General features: G+C 36.8%; 1 protein-coding gene across 14 annotated transcripts in view; it reads left to right on the top strand.

The window, feature by feature from the left end:
• Positions 1-23,419, top strand: part of RALGAPA1 (Ral GTPase activating protein catalytic subunit alpha 1) — a 134,441-nt gene that overhangs the window by 96,484 nt on the left and 14,538 nt on the right. For 13 of the 14 annotated variants that reach the window (XR_008466364.1, XR_008466365.1, XR_008466363.1 and 10 more), the window contains 2 exons: positions 4,166-4,324; positions 6,245-6,372. Coding sequence is in view for 10 of the 14 variants with exons in the window: in XM_054201034.1 (XP_054057009.1) it covers positions 4,166-4,324; positions 6,245-6,372 (287 nt within the window). In the remaining 4 variants the exon portion in view is untranslated. Of the gene's footprint in view, positions 1-4,165; positions 4,325-6,244; positions 6,373-6,949; positions 16,644-23,419 lie in introns of those variants that run through there. The other variant, XM_054201030.1, reaches the window with a different exon arrangement.

The following is a 23,419-nucleotide window of genomic DNA, read 5'->3' on the forward strand; positions in this document are numbered from 1 at the left end:
TGTCACTTGTGCCCGTAGCCTGAAATCATCTTTAATTTGGTCCACTTTCTGGATCCTTACATTCAGTCTGTGCTTAAGACTCTGTTGTTTTTAATACGTAACATTTCTTACAACATAGCTTTTCCATACACGCAGTTAAAATTTATCCACTGTATCCTAAACTGTTGTTTTTATCGCTAAACCTTCCTCTCTCTGTCCTTCATTCTTGAAGAATGCTGCTATAAAAGATATATTTCTAATCTTTAACACCTTTTGCTCAAATAATAAATTCTCTAGAGCAGTTTGATCTGCCTTTATGCAGTATTTAGCATTTTAGAATATTGATGTGTAAGCCATAGTTACAGGTGTTTCAGCTATAGTGTATTAACAGTTACTTGAAGTATAATATTATTTTAGAGATTTTTATTACTTATTGCTGTGCCTTATGTCTCTAATAAGGATTTGCACTTTGTTTTGCTTACTGTGATTTATGCACATAAAAAGTTGTAAATTTAGGAAGACAAGGTCAGGAAATGAGTGTGAAGATGTAGTTGACTTACACAACTGGTTCTGAGTTTTGACTAACCATTAACACAGATTTCAGTCTTGGTACCTGTACATTCTGTGTACACCAACCTGATTCTGTTAGGTAACATTGGGACCACATCTTCTTCTTCGGAACACATGTTGATGCCCGTTCTTTAGGTTTCAGTGAGCAGAGGTGGTTGTAGCTCAGTATCTTTGTACCACTTGTGTTCCAGGATGCTGAATTCTGGGATGCTTCCAATTCAATACAAAGTCATAAAGAATCCAGATTAAAGTTGAAAGAGGGCAGGCGCTGACTCTCCTGTGGTGTAACAATAACAGTGAATGATGGATTCTCCAAACGTTTGCTGTGCTTGCAGGAGAGCTTTGTTGTGGACCACTGCTCAGTTTCAAGGTCCTTTAATAGGGAACTGAAAAATGAAGAAGAAAAAATGAAATTCTTCTTCCTAAAAAGTTTATGCAAAACCTAGCAGACCTTGGAAAGCTTTTCAAGACAATTTCGGATATTGGATCTCTTCCAGGAATCAAGTGTTGTTGATGAGTCAAATTACCACCATTCAAACGTTCTCATAACCTTTGCTTGCTGACCAAGGATCTCCTTCTTTCAGAGGAGATCTGAAAGAAGCAATAGGAAGCACTAGGTTAGTGTCGGAGCTTCTTCTGATCTACTCTTGAAAAAGGAACAGAATAACTTATCTAGAATTTAATTCTTCTCCAAACATAAAGATGAAATCAGCAACACTCAATCTTGATGACTTGTATATTATTTTTGTCAGTCTTCTACCTCCTATAATGGAAACAAGACATTGGCCGTAGTTTTGATCTTGAGTATTTTACATCTTGTTATAAACCATCATTCATGGTTTATACCATCATTCACCTACTTGCACCATCTGATTTTGACTTTCAATCCATTATATGTTAGAGGTGCCATTCTACACTTTACTCAAACTGGATCTTTGTTAAATCATTCTTGGTAGTAATAATGAGGTGAAACACACCTGACAGGACTTGGAACTCATTGGAATATTCTGATTCATTTTGCTTTTCCTCTGAAGAAATTAGTGCTTTTAGCCTGAAATGTATCCTCACACCTTTGTGGGGGTACAAAGCAAACTTAGAAAGTGGAGAGAAAAGTCACTAATAGCTTCAGTATGCTTGGCGTCCAAAAATACGTGTCCTTTGTCAGTAGTCCTCCTTCTGAAATAACCACACGATATACTTTTATCACACCGAAGTCTATGTCAGTCTGATGTGAAAGTATGCATCACTAGCGATGCTCTCTCTGAGTAGCTTTCACAGAAGTGCTAGAACCTGTGTAACAGGTACACAGGGGCAACCTTTGATAAATGAAATTCAGAGGCAGTGATGCCCTCACAAAGCTGTACTTTCTTTGTTTTGGATTTTAAAGCCTTTTATTTGACATGTACACTGTCACCATCCCTTGTTTCTAACAGTGTACGAGATTGTTGTCTTTGAGGCCAAAGATAGTAAGTAAAGGAGGGCTAATTCTTGTAGAAAGTAGTTCACTATTGCTGAATGAGGAATGGTGCAGCACGGTGATGGGCGTATTGGTCCTAGTTCTTCTTTTTGGCAGTCAGTTCTGTGAGTTCAGTTCAGTTGGTGCACCAGATGGCCACCCCTCAATCTGGGATCATGTAATTTTTTCATGTTCCACAAAATTTCATATCTAAACTGATTTGCCTCTTGCTTTCTCCTTGGTTGGCAGCCTCATCCCTCCTGAGCCTTTCACTTGCTTCTAAGTGCTGGCCCATCAGTCCCTCAAGCCCTTCCGTTGCCGTATTTCAACACATAGTTTGACTGTCACTTCACCTAGGAAGGTAGGAGAGATTCAGGCCTTCAGAACAATTCCACAGTTCTTTTGTGACATTTTTGTCACTGCCAAGTGTCATCCAAGGTTCTTGCAGCTGGTGTTTGCGTGTTGCACATCAGTCATTCAGGTTACTGCCTGGTTTTGTTCTTATCTAGTCAAATAAAACTCAGCATGGTGAATGTTGTTGTAACCAATTCTTTTGTTGGGCTGGGTTTGCTGTTGGCGCAAGAGCATCCCTAACTAAGTGTTGTTCAAAATAATTCAGCCATCTACAAAAGAGGGATGAGCGGCTCACTTCAAAGAAACTGCAGTCCTTGGAGATTAGATGTGTCTATGATCCGGTCCAGGCAAAACAAATGACTTGGTGAGCATCAGGCAAGATGTAGGGTATTGATGCCATCTGTCCTTTGCCCAGTCCAACACGGAAGAAAATCCTTTTCTTGTAGAAATACAACCCTGTTTTTCAGTCTGATACAATTTAAAGCCAGGAGAGAAGAGCAGAGGTGGTTGCTTTTTTTCCTTTATCCTTCTTTTTTTTTCTTTTTTTTTTAAAGTCTGCTGCTGACAACCGGTATAAGCTTTCAGATAAGACGAAGGTAGCATTCCAGGAGGTTTTGTAATATAAACAAGTGAATACTTGCAATGAAATTTCTCTGACTGTGTATATGTTTTGCTTTTATTTAAAGTGCAGTTATGTTCTGAAAATGAATACAGAAAATTGTTGCCTTTTTATATACAATAACTTCTTGTAAGTGCTCAGATTAGTATCTGCATGTTACCTATCAACAGCAGTTCACAGTGCTGTCCTTTGAATAACATCAAGGCAGTTGTTTGACAAATTCTGCCTGCCTAAATCTGTGCAAACAAACTGACAACTGCGGGTGAAGACAGTTGTCAGCTGTAATTGCTGATGCACAAGGAGGAAAAAATGAGATTCCAGCTTGAATTTTCAGAAATAGCCCTTACTGGAAAGAAGCTCATGCTTAATAATCTGAATGTATTTGATCAGTGTATGTAAAGCGTCTCTCCGTGATGTTAGCATTTGATTATCAGATGGTAATGTTTAGCAGAAGGAGCATTTTGGAGCTTCAGTGCAGATAATTCCGAAGTGTTCAAGATATTCCGTAATCTGGTTATATGATTACAACTGAGAGTACAGCATGGATTTTGAGGAACCCATTTGGCCATTCTGAGCCAAATCAAAAGCCATTTGGGGTTTTTTGGAGGGCAGGGTGAGTTACTTTTACAAAGGTATACAGGTTTCACGGGAAATGAGCATTTAGTTTAGTTAATCTAGGGGCTGTGGAAAATGCGGTAGCAGTTCTTCGTTTAAAACTTTTTGTTTGCAATAGCCAGTATGGAATTTGGCTAGAATTATGAGGATAAAGATTGCTCAGATATGTAGCTTTTAAACGGATGTTCGTTCACGTCCTTTAAGAATTCTTATAGAATTTAGTAATTCACTGCCTGTCAATGATGGCAATCTTGAAAGCATTTTAATAAATCAGATTGAGTCACTCTGCATTCTTGAGATAATATAAACAAAATTTTAGCTTTCCGTAGAAAATAAATACTGACATATCTGTTAATTTAAATAGACATTGGCACCAATGTGTAAAAATGTATAGCAGGAACCAATAGTGTCATTGAAATTGTAAGAGAACTATAGTGTAATTTGGTTATTTTATTCTTTTTTATTGTTATTTCTTTTTAGTGGGTTTGTTCTTTTGAAATATGAGCACTTAGTATAGCTGTATGGTTGCAGAATATATTTAAACTGATGGGGTTTTATCCCTGCTTTTCCAGCTAAGACATTTAGGAAATGATGAAGTACACATTGTCTGGTCAGAGCATACCCGAGATTATAGAAGAGGAATAATTCCAACAGAATTTGGTGATGTTCTTATAGTTATCTATCCCATGAAAAACCATATGTTCAGTATCCAGATCATGAAAAAGCCTGAGGTAAGGGGTTTTCTTTCTTTTGTGTTTCTTTCGTGTGTTTGATATGAACTGAGTTGTGTTTTGAATCTGAGGTTTTGGTGTAACAGATTGATTGAACAGATCCAATAGATTGATCCAAGGTGATGTGTCTTAAACATTGACGTTTGCAGTGGTGGTAGGAGGAAGAGGAAGAACTCAGTGAATACAATGCATAGTAAAATCAGTAACTTGAAATTGCAAAGGCCTGATCCTGTCAAGCATACCTGCTAACATCATAAACTGGAAACAAAGCTAGAATATTCTGCGTAATCATTTAAATATTAAGATAAACTTGGCAAACTTCTTTATCAAATTTGATACGTGACTGTGGGAGTTGAATAATATGCTCCAGCTTTCTCCATCCATGTCATATTCCCCTTTCTTCTTCTCAAAGCTAGTATGCATTTCCTCCTTGACTCCGCACAAGAATTTGGAGATTAATTCAGCAAAGCAAGACTGTTCAACTCTTAGGCATGTGAACACACACTCATTCTAATGCCTCAAATGTCTGTGCTGGCCCTGTTCTTAAAACAGTGGTTTAGGGTAGTGAACACTGACTGAATAGAAGTCGTCATGAGTGTTTGTACTGCATGATTTCTGTGTGTGATGTCAATTGCCATGAATTCCTATGCTTTATTAAAATTCTTTCTAGAAGCACTAATATTAATAAATGACGTATGACAGAAATAGGATTCCCTCTATATGGCGAATACCTCTATCTGATGATCAGCATGAAATGATACCCAGTCTTTTTATTTCTGGGTAACTTATGTTTTTAATTAATAAATACATTCTTTCTCTAACTTTGTACTTTGAGTACAAAGAGTTGCATTATTGGTGGTGCGCAGGTTAAGAAGGAAAAAGAAAACTGCTGAGAGCAGGGATTTTTGTTACTCCAACAAGAGGTCCTTTATGTGTGAAAAGAAGTGCCTTCCATCAGATTTCAATATTCTCAAAACTGTATTAAATGACTGATGGCAAAAATAATACAGGGATGTAAATTTCTTTTGCAGCATTGGTTTCATTTTAGCAGGAAGAATATTTAGTCTGCACTCCGCTGCTCCCTTTGCTGACCTGATACACAAACTTTGCTCTTCTTCACATGCTTTATGTTATCAGCTTCAGAACTTTATTCACACATACAGGAAATTAAGATACTTAATAGAGTTAATTTCTTTTTTTTTTAATTGCAAAATGATGATTGATTAGAGAAAAACGTAATGCCAAAACGTAAGATCCATCTGTTTTGTAAACCTTTTGGGTGCTACCTGTACTAAACATCAAGGTTTTCTACGGCTGTCACAAATAAGGCTTTGCACTTAGGGTCCAAAGAGGCCGACCTTTCACCACAGATTTCCCCTGTAGAGGGCTTACAATCTATTTGTACAGATACCACAGAAAGGAAGAAGAAAAGAAAATGTCAGGTGAGGGTCTGTCCACCAGTAATTACATGACAGTTGCACATTGAGTTGGTCCTTATGGACATGTAATATCTAAAGCTATGATAAATATTATTTTAAAATTTGAGTAATTATTCCTTTTGCTTAGTACCACCTACAGTATTGTCATCTAGCCTTTCAACCTCGTAAACATCCCATGCATGACTGTCCCTAGGATTTTGGCAGCAAATGTTGGAATTAAGCTTTGATGAGACACAGTATTCAAATGGTTGCTTAATTTTCTTCAAATGGTGCGTTATCTGTTACCAAGGATATCAAGCAGTTACATGGCTGTATATTTCCACAAGAGAAAAGGTCTGTCATGGAGCACAATGACTGGTCTGATTATGTAGCGTTGAGGAGGAAAAAAATGATATATTTGAGTGCTCTATTGTTAATGTTGATTGCTAATTGTTATAGCTAAGATCTTGCTTTATGTTGAATTTCTTAATTTTTTATTCAGGTTCCATTTTTTGGTCCACTCTTTGATGGTGCTATTGTGAATGGAAAAATTCTTCCTATTATGGTTCGTGCAACAGCTATAAATGCAAGCCGCGCGTTGAAATCATTAATCCCATTATACCAAAACTTGTATCCTTTCACTCAAATGGTTTCCAAGGCATATACATTCCCTTGCATTTCTACAGATGTGATCCTCATGTTTTCTGTCATCTTATATCTTTGTCAGAATAACATAGGGAAAATATTTTCACTTTTTTATGGTGATAACGCCTTTAAGAAACTTAAACCTATAGAAGACAGTTCGGACAAAGACCAGCTTTTTTTAATTAAGTGAAGAATTGATTCAGTGCTGAAAAAACGTCTGCTTCTAATATTTTGTAACATATATTTATCGCTACTTGTTAAACAAAATTATGACCATTTTGTGAGTAGACTTTCTAAAATAACAATGTTGTGGTGTTAATAATCCTTCTTTCCTTAAAGATATTTAGTATTTATCCAGTATTAATGTGACTTAGTTTTGTTTTCTAGTTCCAAGAAGGATATGAATACTGTTTTCCTTCAAGATGAGAAATTTGTTACATTTTTGTCATACGCATTTTATTACTCAGCTCAGAATACAAAGTTGTCAAAATGATGTTAGTGATTTTGTAAAGATGTCAGAAAAGGTTATCTCATTTTTTTCTTGTTGGAACTGAAATTGCAGATTTTTGAAAGGGCTGCTCTTGGAGGAGTAGATTTACCAACGAAAAAGTAAAAAACATAAGGTAAGTCAGCCACTTACAGCTCTCCCTTTCTTAAGACTGAGTTTTGTTATGTACCTGTTAGTTAAATCAACAGGAACATACTATTTTTTAATTTCATAAATTGAATGGTACTCTTAAATTTTGATCCAAAAGAAATTCTGTGCTTAATTTCCACCCAAGCTGTAGATACTTATATCTGTCATGTGATAGATTGTTGCTAAAGTACTCTGGTTTTTCTAAGGCTGACTGTTAATATTCAGAGTTTTGGATTAGATATGATGAAGTGGATTTACAGATGAATGATGGATGGTCTTTGATGTGATCACATTAAATGACGTTTGTGCCATTTCTGTAGATGACAGGTGTTGATTCATTGTATTTTTATGTTTGGAAAGGTCCGATCTTTTTGTCATTACTCAAGTGGCTTAATCAAAGAATTTAAAATGTATTATCATCATTATACGATGAAAAGTGATGGCTTATAGCATTATATTGATGTATAGTGATGAGCAATTGTAAAACAATTTACTTTGAAATAACAAACTTTCAGTACCAAAAAACCCCACAAACTTGTATGTTTAAACTTCTTTTCAGAATATGGAAGTTGTAATAAATTCCTTGGACATAGCTCGCCAGCTCAATTCCTAGGAATTGGCCAATTCCAAAGAGCCGCATATTGCACATTCATTTTTAAACCGGTTCTTCAGATTGTACTTTTTATAGGCGTGAAAGCACTGCGTGTCATTTATGATATAATGTGGCCTCAATTAAAATGTTGATATTTGTCTCCTAATACGGTGAGCACGATAACCAGAAAGCGTTACATATATTTAATATTAGGTAGTATTGGTTGGTGGGTTTCGTATCATCACTTGCTAAGCTTATGAAGCACCTGTTGATTGGACACTGATGTTAAAGGGCAGCTTTGTTAAGTAGTTGATGGAATTCTTTTTCCACCTGGCTTGAAGTATTTTATACTCAGTGCTTTGTATAATACTTTAAAAATTAAAATGGACATGTGGGCAGTTCTTTAAATGCTGTTTGCTTGCCTTGAAATTAGAAAAAACTCTACAAACTTCCATGGCTTGAATTAGGCTATGGTGGAGTCACTTGTGTGAGCGGAGAACAGCAAAAAAAATGTTAAACTTCAAAGTTTGGCCTAGCTCTCAGTGGCTTAAAAGACTCTTAATTAAAAATGTCATGGTCGTGCTCTTGGTTCTCAACCCATGACCAGATTTGAGGTCAAGAAGGAATTTCCCTCATACAAGAATGGCAAAGGCTGGTGGATGTTTCTTGTAACATGGACATGGTGTGTTAACTAGGAATATTTGAAAATTGAATTTAATTACGTTCCTGCAATAGTGGGGTATTGAAGACATCAAGGGTTGTCTTTACTGTCTCCCATTTTTTTCCTCTGGCATATTTTAGCTATGGCTGTAGCAGTTCACTCCTGGCTTTTAAGTTTGTTGTGGACTGAAGGGTGTGGGGACAGGAGAATTTTATGGTCTGGGTAAGTAGCTTTTCTGGAGACACCACCAGACTTAATGTCTCATGTGGAGACAGGACTCATTGACCAAGGTGGTCGTTCCTTGTGTTGGAGAGTTGCTGGAGCAAAGAAAAAGAGGGCTTAGCGTGGTGAAAACAGTGTGTTCGAAGAGGGAGGGGAAAAAGGTACAGAAAAGCTATTTTTCAGAAGGTACACCAAAAGGAGACCCCCAACTGGAAAAGTGAAGCTGATATTCAAGGCTTCCCACATGCCAAGGACCATAACGATGTCGGTGAAAGGGAATTCTGAAGTGATCTGCTCAAAATTAATTTTTGTTTACTTATGAATATCTAATAGACTGGAGCAGTGTTAGCTTATTAGGAACTTTGATGATGGTTAGTAGAAATTCAGTTTAATGTGGATCTTGAGGGAACAACAATGCTTGAGACTTCTGCCAAAGAGAACACGTTTCAAGCCCTACGCTTTAGTATTAGCTCGCTTAATTTCAAAGCCAGCATTAGGGTATGCATGTCTCCGTGCCTGCAGGTGTGTGGTTCATTTCACCGTACTGTGTAATAATTGGTGGAGCTGATGATGATATGCACGTCTGTGCTTATCTATATTAGAAAAATATTTCCAACGTCACATTGCAGATGTTTGTGGTGAGGATGGATCATGGTAAACTCTTAAAGTAGAACTCTGTTGATTTGCTCGCGTATGGGATGTGAAGAAAGCGGCGCTGAGTTTGCCCTCCTATTTCCAAGGAAAGGCTTATCCGTTTTCCGAGTTAGTGCATTTTCTAAGTGCAGACCTGACTGAAAAAATCGGCTGTCATTTGTAATCAGCAGGGATATTCAGTCCTCTTCATGTAACCTGATTGCAACTTTTTCCTTATCGCACTAGTCTGTTAATCACGATGTGGCAATGGGCAGTATGTGTGAATAGTATAATAATGGTTGCGTGGATACAGGAAATTCTGCTCATCTCCCTTTTATAGTGTGCCCTGACTTTAAGCATGTATTGTACGGTCTGATGTAGCTTTCTGAGACTGACCGATTCTGTCAGTCACTTTTCTCTTTCTGGTGTTGTTTTGATACTTCTGATAGCAAACTCAGATAGCAAAACATTTTGAAGATTTGATTTTTTTTTAATGATTTTTAAAGGTTTCATCTGCTCTGTGTTTTTATTCTTTTCACAGAATTCTGTAATGATATGTTTCTGTACTGTAGTAGTATTTTAAGATTAAAAATTTACTAAATTCATCATCGAACATCAGTCAGGCATGTATCCTCCTTTAACTTGATGCTTGACGTTTTTGTTGCTGCAGCTGCTTGAAGAGAATATTGCCATTTTGGGGGGAGTTTCTGCATTGATTTGTGGATTTTGCTTTGGTTCGAGGATTTTGCAGTCCCTCGCTATCTTTTGGTGGCCTGGCTTTCTTGTAGCAGTACCCCCTCACCAACAGGCGGCAAACATGCACACTGTAGCAGGTGATACTTGTATTGTCTTGCTGATGAAGCAGCAGTGCCCCCTTCTCTGTCTCATAGCTAATGTGGTTCTTCTTCTCATGGCTTTTGTCGTTGTCAGAAGTACATGCTTATCTCCTGAATACGCTCCAGCTGCACGTAGGCTTGGCAAACTTCTAAGACTCATTAACTGCAGGTGTAATAACGGGACTGAATGTTGAGAACAATCACTTTCACTGTGATGTAGAATAAGGCGGCCAGTATTTAGGGGATTGTTAAATACTCTTTATTTACTAAATTGCATTGAAATTCCTGATGAGGACTAGTTTTACTCATGGCAAGCACTTTGTCACGTTCTGAATTCAGAATCTACCATGTGTAGGAAATGGGTCAATACTAAATATTTTGAACAATAGGAAGAGTTGCTTCATATAAAATTTTACTTGATCTTCCTGAATAAGCAACAGATGTCAGCCAGTTGCCAAGAGCTACACCAAGATAATGTTCTTTACTGAGCATAGTAAGCACCCCCAGGGATCCAACTTGTTAAAACTATTTACATCATACAACAAAACAACTGGAAACCTTGTGGGAGTGGAATTCCAAATGTGAAACAACTTGTGTTACTTTTTGCACGTTGTACACAAATTTTGGAATGTTAACAATTATTCTGAACTATCTGCACTTACAGTGCAGTGCAGTTAGTGCAAATATCACAAATAGACACCGTAATGCTTTCTCTCTTATGTGGTATTCCCCTCCAAAAGGATGCTACCTAATATGTAGCTAGACACACAGCAAGAAATCATATTTAGCATCTTTTAAATCTGAAATTTGTAGAAACTCTAGAACACCTGGAATATAAGTTTTCTATATATGTAATGATCATAGCATAATTTTCACCTTTTTATTGTAATCTATAAAATTGTCACCTAATGACAGGAATCCTTCAGCCCATTACATTTCTTTTTTTTTTATGTATGAAAGAGATTAGCTTAAATAGCAAAAATATAATTCTGTTTGAATTATTCCATCTACAAAATATTTTAGAATAAATCAACTAAATGATTTGGTAAATTAATCTTTTTTATCAAAACTGGAAAATTTATATCCCCCTATCTTTTTTGACATTGTATTTCTAAACAGTTGGTACTTGATGTATTGTAGCTAACCTTTTTAGACAGTTGTGTTCCAGAGAAACGGAAGATATTAACCCCATATGGTATCTGACAAGACAGTAACTTCTTTATGAATAAAATAATGTGTTTGAGTGGTTTGTTAGAAATTTCCTCTGTACTAAAAACCTCGCAGCTCAGAAGAAGGTTTCTTGCTTGATGTGATACTCAGCTACCCCAAGAAAGGGTTTTATTGGAACCGGTAGTGTCACTGTTTGTTGTGCCGGCTTGACCATCACCTGCCTCAAGACAGAGCTGCAGACATTGGAAAGCTTATCTTTAAAAAGAAAGTCTTTGTTGTTAAGGACATACAGTGAGCAAAGAGTGTTCTTCAAATTCTCTAGCCACATTTGTCTCAATTAATTAAGAATATTTGTTTGGTTTACATTCTCAAACTGGAATTTGTAAAGATTTTGGAGATTTCTCACTAATACAGAAATTTAGAAGTTAAAAGCTGGAAAGCACTGATTTTTGGCAATGCCACTTTTCCTTCCTCTAAGTTTTCTATCTTATAGATGCATGAGCATCTGTAAGACAAAAAAAATGAATACAGCAATACTGCATCAATGACTCTGTATCAAATGGAAAAGGCATAAGGGGTGCGCTCTGTCCTTAAATATGTATCATGAGTTCATTTTTCACAGTGCCACTAAGTTAATTTTGGTATAGTGAGAGGAATAATGCATGCCATTATAATTACTCTTCTAATATGTTCTGGTTTAGAATTTCTTTGAACTGACATATGCCAAGATTCTCAGCAAACTTTGCTATATTTCTTGCAGTGCAATTTTGATGCAGGACATTTAATAAGGTTTTAACGTACCTTTTACTGATTTTTCTGTCGTCACAGGTGAGAAGAAACAAACATTAAAAATAATGCTTGATACAATTTTTAGATACTACTCCATATACTTCACAGCAAATAATTGAAAATTTCAGGATTTCAGTGAATATTTATCCCATCCCTGAATCATACCATCGTAGACTTATCTGATAGGAGTTCAAGTAAGAGCCATGGATGAGTTCATCATATGACCCCCGCTGTTTTTTTCCAGAAGAAAATAGAGTTATTTCTAAAATCTATTTTACTGTTTAGCAATGGAAATTGTTTTCCAAGTTAAGCAAGAATCACAAGGTAGAGAATATGGTGTTCAGTCTTTGCTGTACTTTGACTTGCTCAGTTTTGCTGTTCTCCCAAATCCTAGTTCTGCTGACAACTCACTTGATCTTTTAATAATTCAAAACGTGATTAATTAAATGCCTGTGTACAATGGCAAAATATGAAAAACTGAAGATTTCCAAGGCATTTATTGTTTTAAGGGACTGATTGTTTTAAGGGACTCTTCAGGTATTTCAGTTTCCAGGAATCCTACGTAACAGTTTCTCTGTGCATTACAAGAACACCTAAATATAAGAGAGTTTTATATCTCTATATAGAGTCATGCGTGTGTTTACTTGTAGGTGTGCAATGACAGTAGTAGTTATTTTTATTATCTTTATAGATCTTTCCCCTGGACTAATACATCCAATTAATGTATTTTCCTTTGATGTCACAAGTATATTTGAACAATATGAGACTACTGTAAGGAAAATTCCAGAGGAAATACCAGGAAGATTCGGTTTCTTATAAACCATGGATGGCTAAAGTATTCAGAATGGCAAACCGCTAATGCAAAAAAAGAAAAATGTACAATACTTAATATTTAACTGCTGCATTTAAGAATGTTCATAATTCAAGATTAGTGTTCTGTTATACAGAAAATTAGTACAGTTTGAAATATCTCACATAAAGTAATTGTATGGATAATGGCAATGTGGTGTAATAGCATCATCTAAAGTAACTTTTGTGTGGATAACATCACACTGAAGTTTGCCCAATTAAAAAAAGACCAAATGAAAAAACAGCTAAGATTCCAAAGCATAAATTGTGCTATTTATGTTCGTTAAGTATGGCTTGAAATCCTGTTTTAGGGACGTCTTACCCAACTATATATCTAATGCTGCTCAGTAAATGAGGAGAGTATTGATTGGCATATGCTGCTCAAATCGATCACCTTGACAGCCAGAATTACAGTAATCTGTCAGTATTAATGACTGTCTTTCAAGCCTTGATACCTCTCCTCCGCTTGTCTCGTCTTGCCTCACTTCTGTTTGAAGTGCATTTTCTTGCAACCTCTGGTTTTGTCAGAGTAGGTACTTTTGTAGTGTTTTTTTGTCCCCTGAGTCCAATTTATTGGCTTGATCATGCAATTAGAGTTAAAATGCAACACCAGGGAGCAAAAGTAGGCAGTGTTCTGGGTAACAATTGGACCTCAGGGGTAGTGCAAGCCTGTTCTCAGCCATCATTTATTAGTTACCTGTTGAAAGAATAGGATTGTTTTGCAATGAATAATTCCAAAGCATCACTTTAAATGCCTTTGATTTTAGCCACTAGAGACAACTGATTGAACCAACATTTGTGATTGGTTTTTAAACTCTTGCCTTAGTGTTTGTCATATAGACACTTCAAATAACTGCTGGAGAAATACTTGCAGATGTGTGTACCAAGCTGCTGGCTTTACTGCATTTTCATACACATCATTTCAATTGGTTTTCATGCATTTTTAATACGAGGAATAAATTGAAGTGTGAGGCTTGAAAGCTATATTGTAACGTAGTATATGTTCATGTACATAGCCTGTGAGGTTTTTTGCAAAACACACATACATGCCTTTCTTAGCAGCAGTTCTGGATTTGTACATGTTCAGGTAAACACATTTTCTTCAGTAATTGCCCTGCTTCTAATCCCACAGAGCCTGCCTTCTCTACCCCAGGTAGCTCTTCTGTCTCTGCCTCTTCTTAGGGGCTGTCTGCAGATAGCAGCTAGGACGCTGGGAGCACCTGTTCAAGAGGTATAGTGGAAGCACATGAGTTTAAGGTTAATAATGTTATCACATTGTCATGACATGGTATCTGTAACTTGTTTTTTTTAATTAGTAGTACAGCTTTATTTATTAGTTACTCTACCATAATGAAATGCATGAGTCTCTTGAAAGTGGTAAAAAGCAAAATACTGCATGAGACAAAATTGATTGACTCTAGTAATACAATTTTCTACTAATAATTGCACTTATAAAGGGCTGAGTGCTCTGTTGATGTTGTAGACAGTTATGGGGGAGACTCAAATCTTCTTGTACTGTTAAGAAAAATATATTGTAAGTTCTTTTACTTCTGCATTCTTTCATAAATTTAGTTTACCCATCTGAGGGGGGAGTATTGGTTCTACTGATTTCTGTATAAAATATGGGTAGGCTTGTGCCAGCGGCATTCAGTTTTAGAATAAAGGGATGTCAGTGGGCTACCCTGAAAAGCAGTGGCTTTATCAGCCTCCTAGAACTTCTGAATTTGGATTTGTCAGTACAGATCGCTTGCGGGAGGGAAGTTCTTTTTTGTCACTGCATCTTTTTAAGGTAGGAAATTTTTGTATGTTGTAAGCTGGAAGTTAGTAGAGCAATCACTGTTTCAATACAAAATGTGTTTTAAATGCATATAGATCCCTCTTAAACAAAAATTTGCAGGGAGAAGGCTGGGAGTCCTTAAATTGGAATGAAAAAGATGAACTAGTTCAATCTTATGCAGAGTTGATTGCATTGTATGTAACACAAACTGACAGGTTTTTTGTTAATACCTACTTAGCCTTATTAATTAATTAAACATTTTGGATAACAAAAGCCCTTTATTAAAATGTTAAGACTCTTGCCCCCTTAAGGTGTTAAAATTCATACAGATTTCTTTGATAGCTCTTAGAAGTCTGTGAATAAAAGCAGGGAAGGTTAAACAATTTTTCCTGATGTTTCTAAGATTTAAAGAAGGAAATGTTTTTAAACTATTTAAGACCTATTTTTTATGTTGTAAAAGACAGCATTGTTTATTGATTTAATCCTTTTCTAGTCATAAATTCAACCCTGATAACAGATAAGTGACTTGCAAACAACTTGAAAGATTTGTATGTTAAAACACCAAAAGCTGTGTATATATAAAGAATAAGTATATAATATTGTGTATGGTTGATTCTGATATTTAAATTGGTGGGAAATGTGGGAGATAATTTGTAACAAGCAAAACTGACAAACAGTAATGTCTTCGAAGTAGAATGATGCTTTCGGGTGAGTTGAATAAGATACTGGCAAACTGTTTCTGCGTCGTTCTACATCTGGTAATCAAGACAGTTGGGGCATGTTTTCCAGTGCCAACAGGCGGATTAGAAGATGATAGGTACCAAAAAAAAAAAGGAGGAGATTAATAGAAACTAGCACATTGGTTGTCTTTGTTCTCCTACAGGTCTGTATTTCAGTTACTGAAAAAAGGGCTTTTATATAATACTTTTTGGTGTATAGAAATATCTAGCTGGAGATGGAATATACTTCATGTAACAATATTCGCTAATTAAGTAGGTCAAAATTATAACAAAAAAGTGTATGTATATAGTTTATTTTGTATGTGCCACATACTTAATAGAAAGACAGAATAAACTGACATAAAGCAAGGATTAAAAGTTAGTATTACACTAATTGGAATTACCATATGGTAGTGCGAAGGACATGAGTCCTAATCATAGCCTGGCCAATCAAATTAATCTCAGTATACTTTCTAGACATTGAGAAAATAGTTTAATTGCTGATTAACTGCACCTGAATAGATCTGTGGGTCACAAATATATCTATCTCCTTCTGAATGCTTCTCCTCCCAAACATAGAAGAATGCGGGCTATTAGAAAATCTTTTAATTTCTGCTTGCCAAACCATAGTTACCATCCATCTGTTCATGCCAATTGTGGAAAAAGGTCAGTTTTCAGCAAAGCCATGCATTTCACAGAAGGTATGTGAAGTGAAATTTCACAGGGGACATGATGGATCCTGATTCTTAGTGATAAACCTTTGGGGCCAGCAGGGTTGGCATATGGTTCAGCATGATATGAAGGCTTGGGTTCCCTGGCTTCACTTCTTTGGCGTGGAACTGATAAAACCTGGCTCTTAAGTATTGTTTCGCTGGACACCAATCACGGGCAGCAGGAACTGCCCATTTAACTCTCTGTGGGAAGGAAGCCCAGGCTGCGTTCACAATAGTACCATTGTAGTGCCGCAAACTGCTCTCAACAGCTTGACAGCACTAGGGAGGAGGGCGAAGGGGCTGCTTTACTAATTGCCCTTCAAAATAAAGAAAGAGGGAAGTGACCGAAAATTAATATTTGTTTTCTTCATTTAAATAGAAGAAGCCTGTCTTTGAGTTTTAAAAATTGTTTTTGAAATCGACTTTACTGCCCTCCGAAGAGACTTATAAGTAGATTATCTCGTACTGGTACTGTGGCAAGCCAGGGTAAAGAGAAAACATTCTCTTTGACTATAAAAGGGAAAAAGAAAGGTAGTTGTAAAGTTTATTGAAGTACAGAATGGAATTAGTGGCAAAATTTCTCATGAGAGGCATTTTCTTTTTTACTATGTAGTGTGGAATTGCAAATTAATACGTATCTGTACGTGCAGTCTTTTCACTGGACAATATTTAATATTAATATAACTTTTATTTGTATAATTTTACAGTTTGTAGTGGTGTCTTCATGAAAGGCATTTTCTTTACTGTTTCTCTCATCAGTAAATCTGTCTATATATGCAGAGAAAGTATTTAAGGTAGAAATTAAAATATTTGAATGTATGAAAACCATGGGCTCAAGCATTCATGCTAATACCAGAGAACGAAGAGCCAGTTTTGCTTCTGTATATTTACGCTCATCACCCTTAATTACCTGAGTCAAAACTGATGCAATGCTGCATGTCAGAGTGGGGACAAACCCCTCTCCCAAAATCAGGAGTGGGTACGTGGGGCTGCAGTTCCCCCTGGCCTGTACTGTTCCACATGATCTGTGGGATGAAGCGAGGACCACAGCCCCTTAACGTCTCTCCTTGGCACATTTGGTGCCACATCCTTAATAAACTTCAGTCCCGTGGCCCGCTGGCCCTCTGCCTCCCCCGGCTGCCTGCGAGCCGCTCTGTCTGCCGGCAGGAGCATCCCTCCAAAGAGGGCCTGGAGCAGTGGCAGCTCTAATGGGCTTCAAAACAATTAGCACGACATACCTTCTAGGTTCATCGATTCTCGTCCTGGGTACATTAGTAAGACTGGTCCTCCCTGGAAGTTGGAGTAGGAATTCTGCCTGCGTAAGGGCTTCAGCAATGTTTCTTTTCACTGTTTGTTTTCACCTCCATAGCCTGTTACTAAAACATGGGCAAGTGGGGTATTTGTAAATACTGTCATTAGTCTTCTAACCACACAGCCAGTAAATTTAATGAGTATCTGTTACAGTGTTGAGGTATTCATCCCTCCGATACTGCTAGCCATTTGATCGTACTATCTTTCTAATTTCATGCTAAAATGCAGTTCAGGGTTTGTAAAACCAACAATACACAATAAATGGTACTGAAGCTGAGACTTTCTACTATATGTTTGTGTTAATATGCTCCTGCTATATTTCAAACAGATAATTCATTGAATGCCCATTCTTCCTCTTACTGCAGAGTAGATTATATTTAAGTCAAGATTAATGGATAGATTCTGATGTTAAAATCCAGTCTCTGAGCCTGTCATTCCCTAGAGGCATATAGTGCATTAGTTTAAGCCAATATGCTGCTTATCGTAGATACTATGACACTGTCTTAAATGACAGTTTACTGTACTTTGTTACTGCTTACTCTGGTAATAAAATCACTATATTGTGTTCTTGATAATTACAATATTAAATAGAAACTTAATTTGATTACTGCATGTTTAGATACAGATAGTTCTTAAGTAATTGTCCACTGTAAAATTTCTGATACTCGTTTTTTCTCTCATGAGGTGTGTTCTGTCAGTGTCTAAGCTTAATACTTAGTTCAGTCACCTTAGCAGAAAAAGTGCTGAAGAGAGATCTACACTGGGATTTTTCACTGCAAAGGAATATCTTTTATCCTATAGTTTTTCACTTAAACCTCGTTGGTTTTCAAATCCTTCCGTAAGATGTTTTCATTTCCTCGAGTCCTTAAAATAAATAACTTCAGGGTTCTACAGAGTTGAAAAATTCAGTAAGTATTGTTAATTCAGATTTTTTTCCCCTTAACTTTGAAATTGCTAGAAGTCTGAGCATCAGTTTTGTCCTTTTTGCAGTCTAAGCAGGTGATTAGAATTAGAATTCATTCAATTCAGTAAGTACAGTCTCATAATATTTTTATATGGTTATCTTAAAAAGATAACTTTTTGATACAGGTGGGGTTTTTATCATTTAATTCTGGAGAATGTTTATACTAAAATTGAAAATTTATGTTAAGTCCATTACACTTGCGCTCTAGTTCTGCGTATCTCGATAAGGGCCTTTTGTAAAGGAGCTTGGTGCAGAGTGGTTACATTTTTCATTTCATAATTGAGTGTTTTAAGTGGTTAAGCACAGTCCAAATTTTATCCAATTCCAGCTTGTGTTAATGGTGCTACACTCACACTGCCTTAGCACCTGTTATGGATTTTGAGTCATCTGGCAGCCCGTGGGACTTAGATAAAGAAGTACCAGGTGTCCTGCCTGTCTCTTAATTGAGACGCAATGTAAACAATATAGACTTGGCAATATGGTTATAGGAATGGATTAAAGCCCAGCTTTGTCTGCACTGATGAATCACAGCTTTTTCTTCCTAGATGATGTTATAAACCACTGAAGAATTTGGTTAGCTGTAAGATCTGGTGGAACAACACAAAAATAAACAATATATCAAAGATTTTCCTAGAAGGATGGTGTTGCAGAATGTTAAATGTATTGGGTGTTCCAATGAAAATGTAAGCATCAATTACAATTTCTTGCAGTAATTTAGCAATTTTGAAAGTGCTCACACTTGCAAAAATCAAGATTATTTTTTTTTTATATAAATTCATATAAAGTCAAGGCCTTTCAATACATAATGTGTTAGTAAACTAGACAGAAAGCAATAGCATTGAGTTGGAAGCACTCGGTGGCTGCAACTTTATCTAACCTATGCTTACCTTGCAGGACTTTTAACCATTTAACCATAGGATAGATATACTGGAAGTAATCTCCTTTAGCTGTAAGATTAGTACCCTTAAAGAAAAAAGCCTCTAAATCGCAAAAGTATGTGTTGTTATAATTTGCCCAATAACTTTTAATTTATCACAGATTTGTGGAACTTTTTAGTAGGGTAAAAAATGAAAATTAATTTTCATTGTCTTTATTTAAAGAATGATGCAACTATATACATTGGAAACAAATTGCAAGATCTGGAGTGATGAGATTAATTTGTATGGATTTATCTATTATATATTCCCTTATTTTCTTCATGAAGAAATATACCTCAGAAATGGCCTCAGAAAACCCTTTTGCAGTTACAACTTGTGTTGAAAAAGGTTTTTATTAAAGATGTTAGATATTATATTTGATGTTTGCTTAAATCCTACAGTCTTAATCTGTTACTTGTTTTTCATATTTATTTTCTTTTTTTAAATGAGAGATCCACATTAATTCGTAGATTGTCATATATACATTACTTCTTAAAATTAGTGATTTTTGGATCATTAACACTGAGTCCATTCTGCAGTTCTAGAATGTTTCTAGAAGTTTACTTTTAAAATACAACTTTGATTTCTCTGAGTTTTATGTTCCATTTTTATGAGTAAGAAAATATATTCTTACATTTTATTGCAAAAGTGCTGTCACTAGTATTGAACATATGGTTTCAGTAGAGAAAAAAATCACCTTAAAGACTATAAAATCTTCCTTTTGCCTGTTTAATAGTGTCAAGCATAGTAATTTTTTTTCTTCCCTTTCACCTAAATAACTTGCATCAGACATGATGGGCATGAATTGAATTCTGCTTTATGAATCATCAGTGTTGTGGCTAAGTTCCAATTGCATATGCAGAAGCTGCTTTCATTTAGAGCATAGTTGTGTAAACAGATGCATGGAGCAAAATATATCCCTGCCCACGGCAGGGGGGTTGGAACGAGACGATCTTTAAGGTCCCTTCCAACCCTGACAATTCTATGATTCAATTCTGTGATTTATATGCCGTTTTCAATATTGGCAGTATTTAAGAAACTGAAAAGAACCCAGGCTAACTTTGAGATTTCAAGTTGACTTGAGTAAACAGAAGTTGCAGCTGGAAAAAAAAAATATCTTTTTATTTGTATACTGTGCAAACTAGATGTGGAAATCGCTGAAATGCAATAAATAGGGAACACCATGATGCCACTTCTACAGAGTCACTTTTCAGAATAGGAGAGAACTTTAACTATTCCTCTCAGTGTGGCCAGTTGATACTTATCACCCACCTACATACAAAACGCAGCTAGTTGCAGGGCTTCCAACACTGGATCAATAGCAGCCCGACTTACATCCTTAATTCTAAGAGCCAACAAAGAGTACAAATTGCTGCGACTCAGTATGAGTTCAGCTGGTTTGACAACCACTGCACAATCTCTTCTTTCAGAGTGAGATTTCCCAGAAAAAAAACTTCCATTTCTGTGATCTGTGGGTTTTGTCCTGTCTGCCTTTAGAACCCCAATTCTGCTATGGCTAACTCTTCCTTTCAGCTTCTGTATAGCCTTCGTCCTAACCTGTACTTCTTATCTTTTTGCTGGAGGCAGTCCTCCTTTCACATTTTGACGTCAGGAATTGTAATTTGCTGGGAAAGATGTGCCAAATAAAACTGATGGCTTCATCATTTTAAGTACCTCAAACTGTAGCAATTAATTCTGCAGGGTTTGCACACCTTTTCAGGCCAGGGAGCAAGAAACTTAAAATCTCCTACCAGCATATGCCGTTCACTGTGCCTCACTGTTTCTTTGTTTCCTTTGGCCTTTAATATTCTGGGAGCATTTTTGTATGTTGACAATGCCACAGATTTGGGTTTTTTCTAGAAAAGAAGAGGTGTGCTTCTAAATTTTCTGAGGGGGCAAATGTAGAAAACAGGAGGGTGTCAGCTTACGTAGCTTTTCTTAAAATATTGTTAATCTCTTTTTGTATAAATAGTGTATACGTGCAGTTAGAAAACCTCTTGTAGATGTCCATTGATCCTACAAGTGAGTATCTCTGGGTGGAGGATTTTCATTTTCCAGTTAAGGATGGAGCAGTGCTTTGGTTTCTGCTTGTCTAAATTATTTTCCAAATGCCTAGCTGACAAAGTCGTACTCTCCACAATCATATCAATATATATTGACTTCTTAGGTGATTTTGCTAACAGTCAGAACTGCTAGAGATGCAGCTGTATATGTATTTCTGACAGCAGTTTGTAATTTAACCTGAAAAAGTCCATCTTGCTATTTAGAAATGCATTCTTTGGCTTTTTTCTAAGAGGTATTTCTAGGTGATCGTCAAAAACTCCTTTTTTTCCTAGCACCGGAGTCAAAGAATCTCAGGTACTGGATTCTGTCAGTATTGTGGTCACATATTCCAATATATAGTTATATTGCGATATACTACACAGTGGTGCACAGATATAGATACAGATGCACACATAAGCAACAGGAGGGAAGATTTATGGACAAAACATTCATGGAAGTTTCTCATTTACATTTTTGTTCAGTTTTTCTGACATGGGGGACACAGTAATGGAAAAAAATTGAGTGAAGAGCCCACATCTTTATTCCCTTTCACAAAACCTTTCTTTTTTTATTTTCTTAAAAAGAAAAAAACCAAACACATTGTGTTATCAGTCCCTGGACTTGACCAGCCCATCAGTAGGGATGTAGAAATGCCTGCAGCATTGTTGAACTTACAACCTGGAACTTCATAGTTCTAGGGTATTTCCTGAGCTATGGTGACCTTGCTGCGTTTAAAATCATCTTGAAGTTATCTACTAAAATGGAAGTTGAGGCGTAACATTTTATTGTGGTTTCTGAAATTAAAAGTACTTTCTTTTGACTTTTGGAAAAGTACAGGGTTTCTGCCATTGGTGACTTTACAAATGCATTCCTTTTAAATTTTGTTGAATGAATTAAATAGTGGTTATTTAAAGAGGACATTACAAATATTTCCATCACTGTTTTAGTGTATTAATGAACTGTGCATTTCTTCAGCCCTTTTTTTAACGTTGTGCCATTGAGTAGGTTCCCCAACATAATCCTTCGCTCCAGAAGCTGCTGGGAAAATCTGTCATGATAAAAAGTTTTCTGTATATTTTTCCAGAAGTCTTGAGAGCAGTGAGGCATGTAACTACTCTGTCAGTCTGACCCACGTTTCTCCCGACTAGCCTTACACGTGCCTGAGCCTAAAACACAGGTGACGAGAATCTCCCCACAGCAAATGCTTGGTCTTGGATGCCTCTGAAGTTCACAGGTATCTAAAGCTTTCACTGCGCCCTTCCCTGGAGATCTGCCCACTTTAGCACGCACCGGAGCTGCCCGAGTCCTCTCTGTATCCTGAACAGCCAAACGCCCAGTTCATGCCTCTCTCTATCCATTGAGTGGGTAGGTATTTCGTTGCTCATCTGACCCGCAGGGCAGCAATGCTAAGAGTTTTGAAGGAACGCTCGCTGGATTAGAGCCCACACAAACACAACAGGAGGTAACTCCCTAGTTATATCAATCAGCCAGGAAATGAGAGAGCGGTTTCCAATTTTGAGGCCACATCTCCTGCCTCTTACAGAACTGTTCGAACCATTGAGACTGAGGACATTTTGTAATCAGGCACACTCCGTTCACTGCTGAAATTGCTCTTCGTTTCATAAAATATGATCTCCTCTGAATCACAGTACATGCTCGTCTGTATAGCCTAATGGTTACGGTACTTTCCTGGGAGAGGAGACTCTCCGGATTCCTCTCCCTGCTCAGGAAGCGGTTGTTATCAAATGGTCTTTGGAGCAGGCACTAGGATTTCTTCTCCAGCCCTTTTGTGAGTCTAGCACTTAGATGCTTAGATCACAGAATTGTGAAGTGTCATACTCTTAATTAAAGGCTTGGAAATTTTACACCATGTTGAAACTGCTCTTTCTTCATTTTTTTCAGCCTCAGGTTAATGACATTTTAGGATTGGTATTCTCTGGATGATTGTAACTTAGTAATGGTACATCCACTCTTCTTTTACTGCAAAATGCTAGGTAGATTTGTTGTAATGCATTTTATTCAGTTCTAAAACCTACAGGCAGACTTTGTTCTAAAGTCTGAGAGAGGTGGGAATAAGAAGAATGGAAAGAAAAAGTTTAGTCAGAGTGACGCAATAAATCTGTGGGAATGACTATGAGGAGATGAATTCAACAGAAGGACTTGAAAGATGGAGACAGTAGAAGAGGCTGAGCAGTGGGT

This window comes from Rissa tridactyla, chromosome 4 (genome assembly GCF_028500815.1).
Source record: "Rissa tridactyla isolate bRisTri1 chromosome 4, bRisTri1.patW.cur.20221130, whole genome shotgun sequence".
NCBI lineage: Eukaryota > Metazoa > Chordata > Aves > Charadriiformes > Laridae > Rissa > Rissa tridactyla.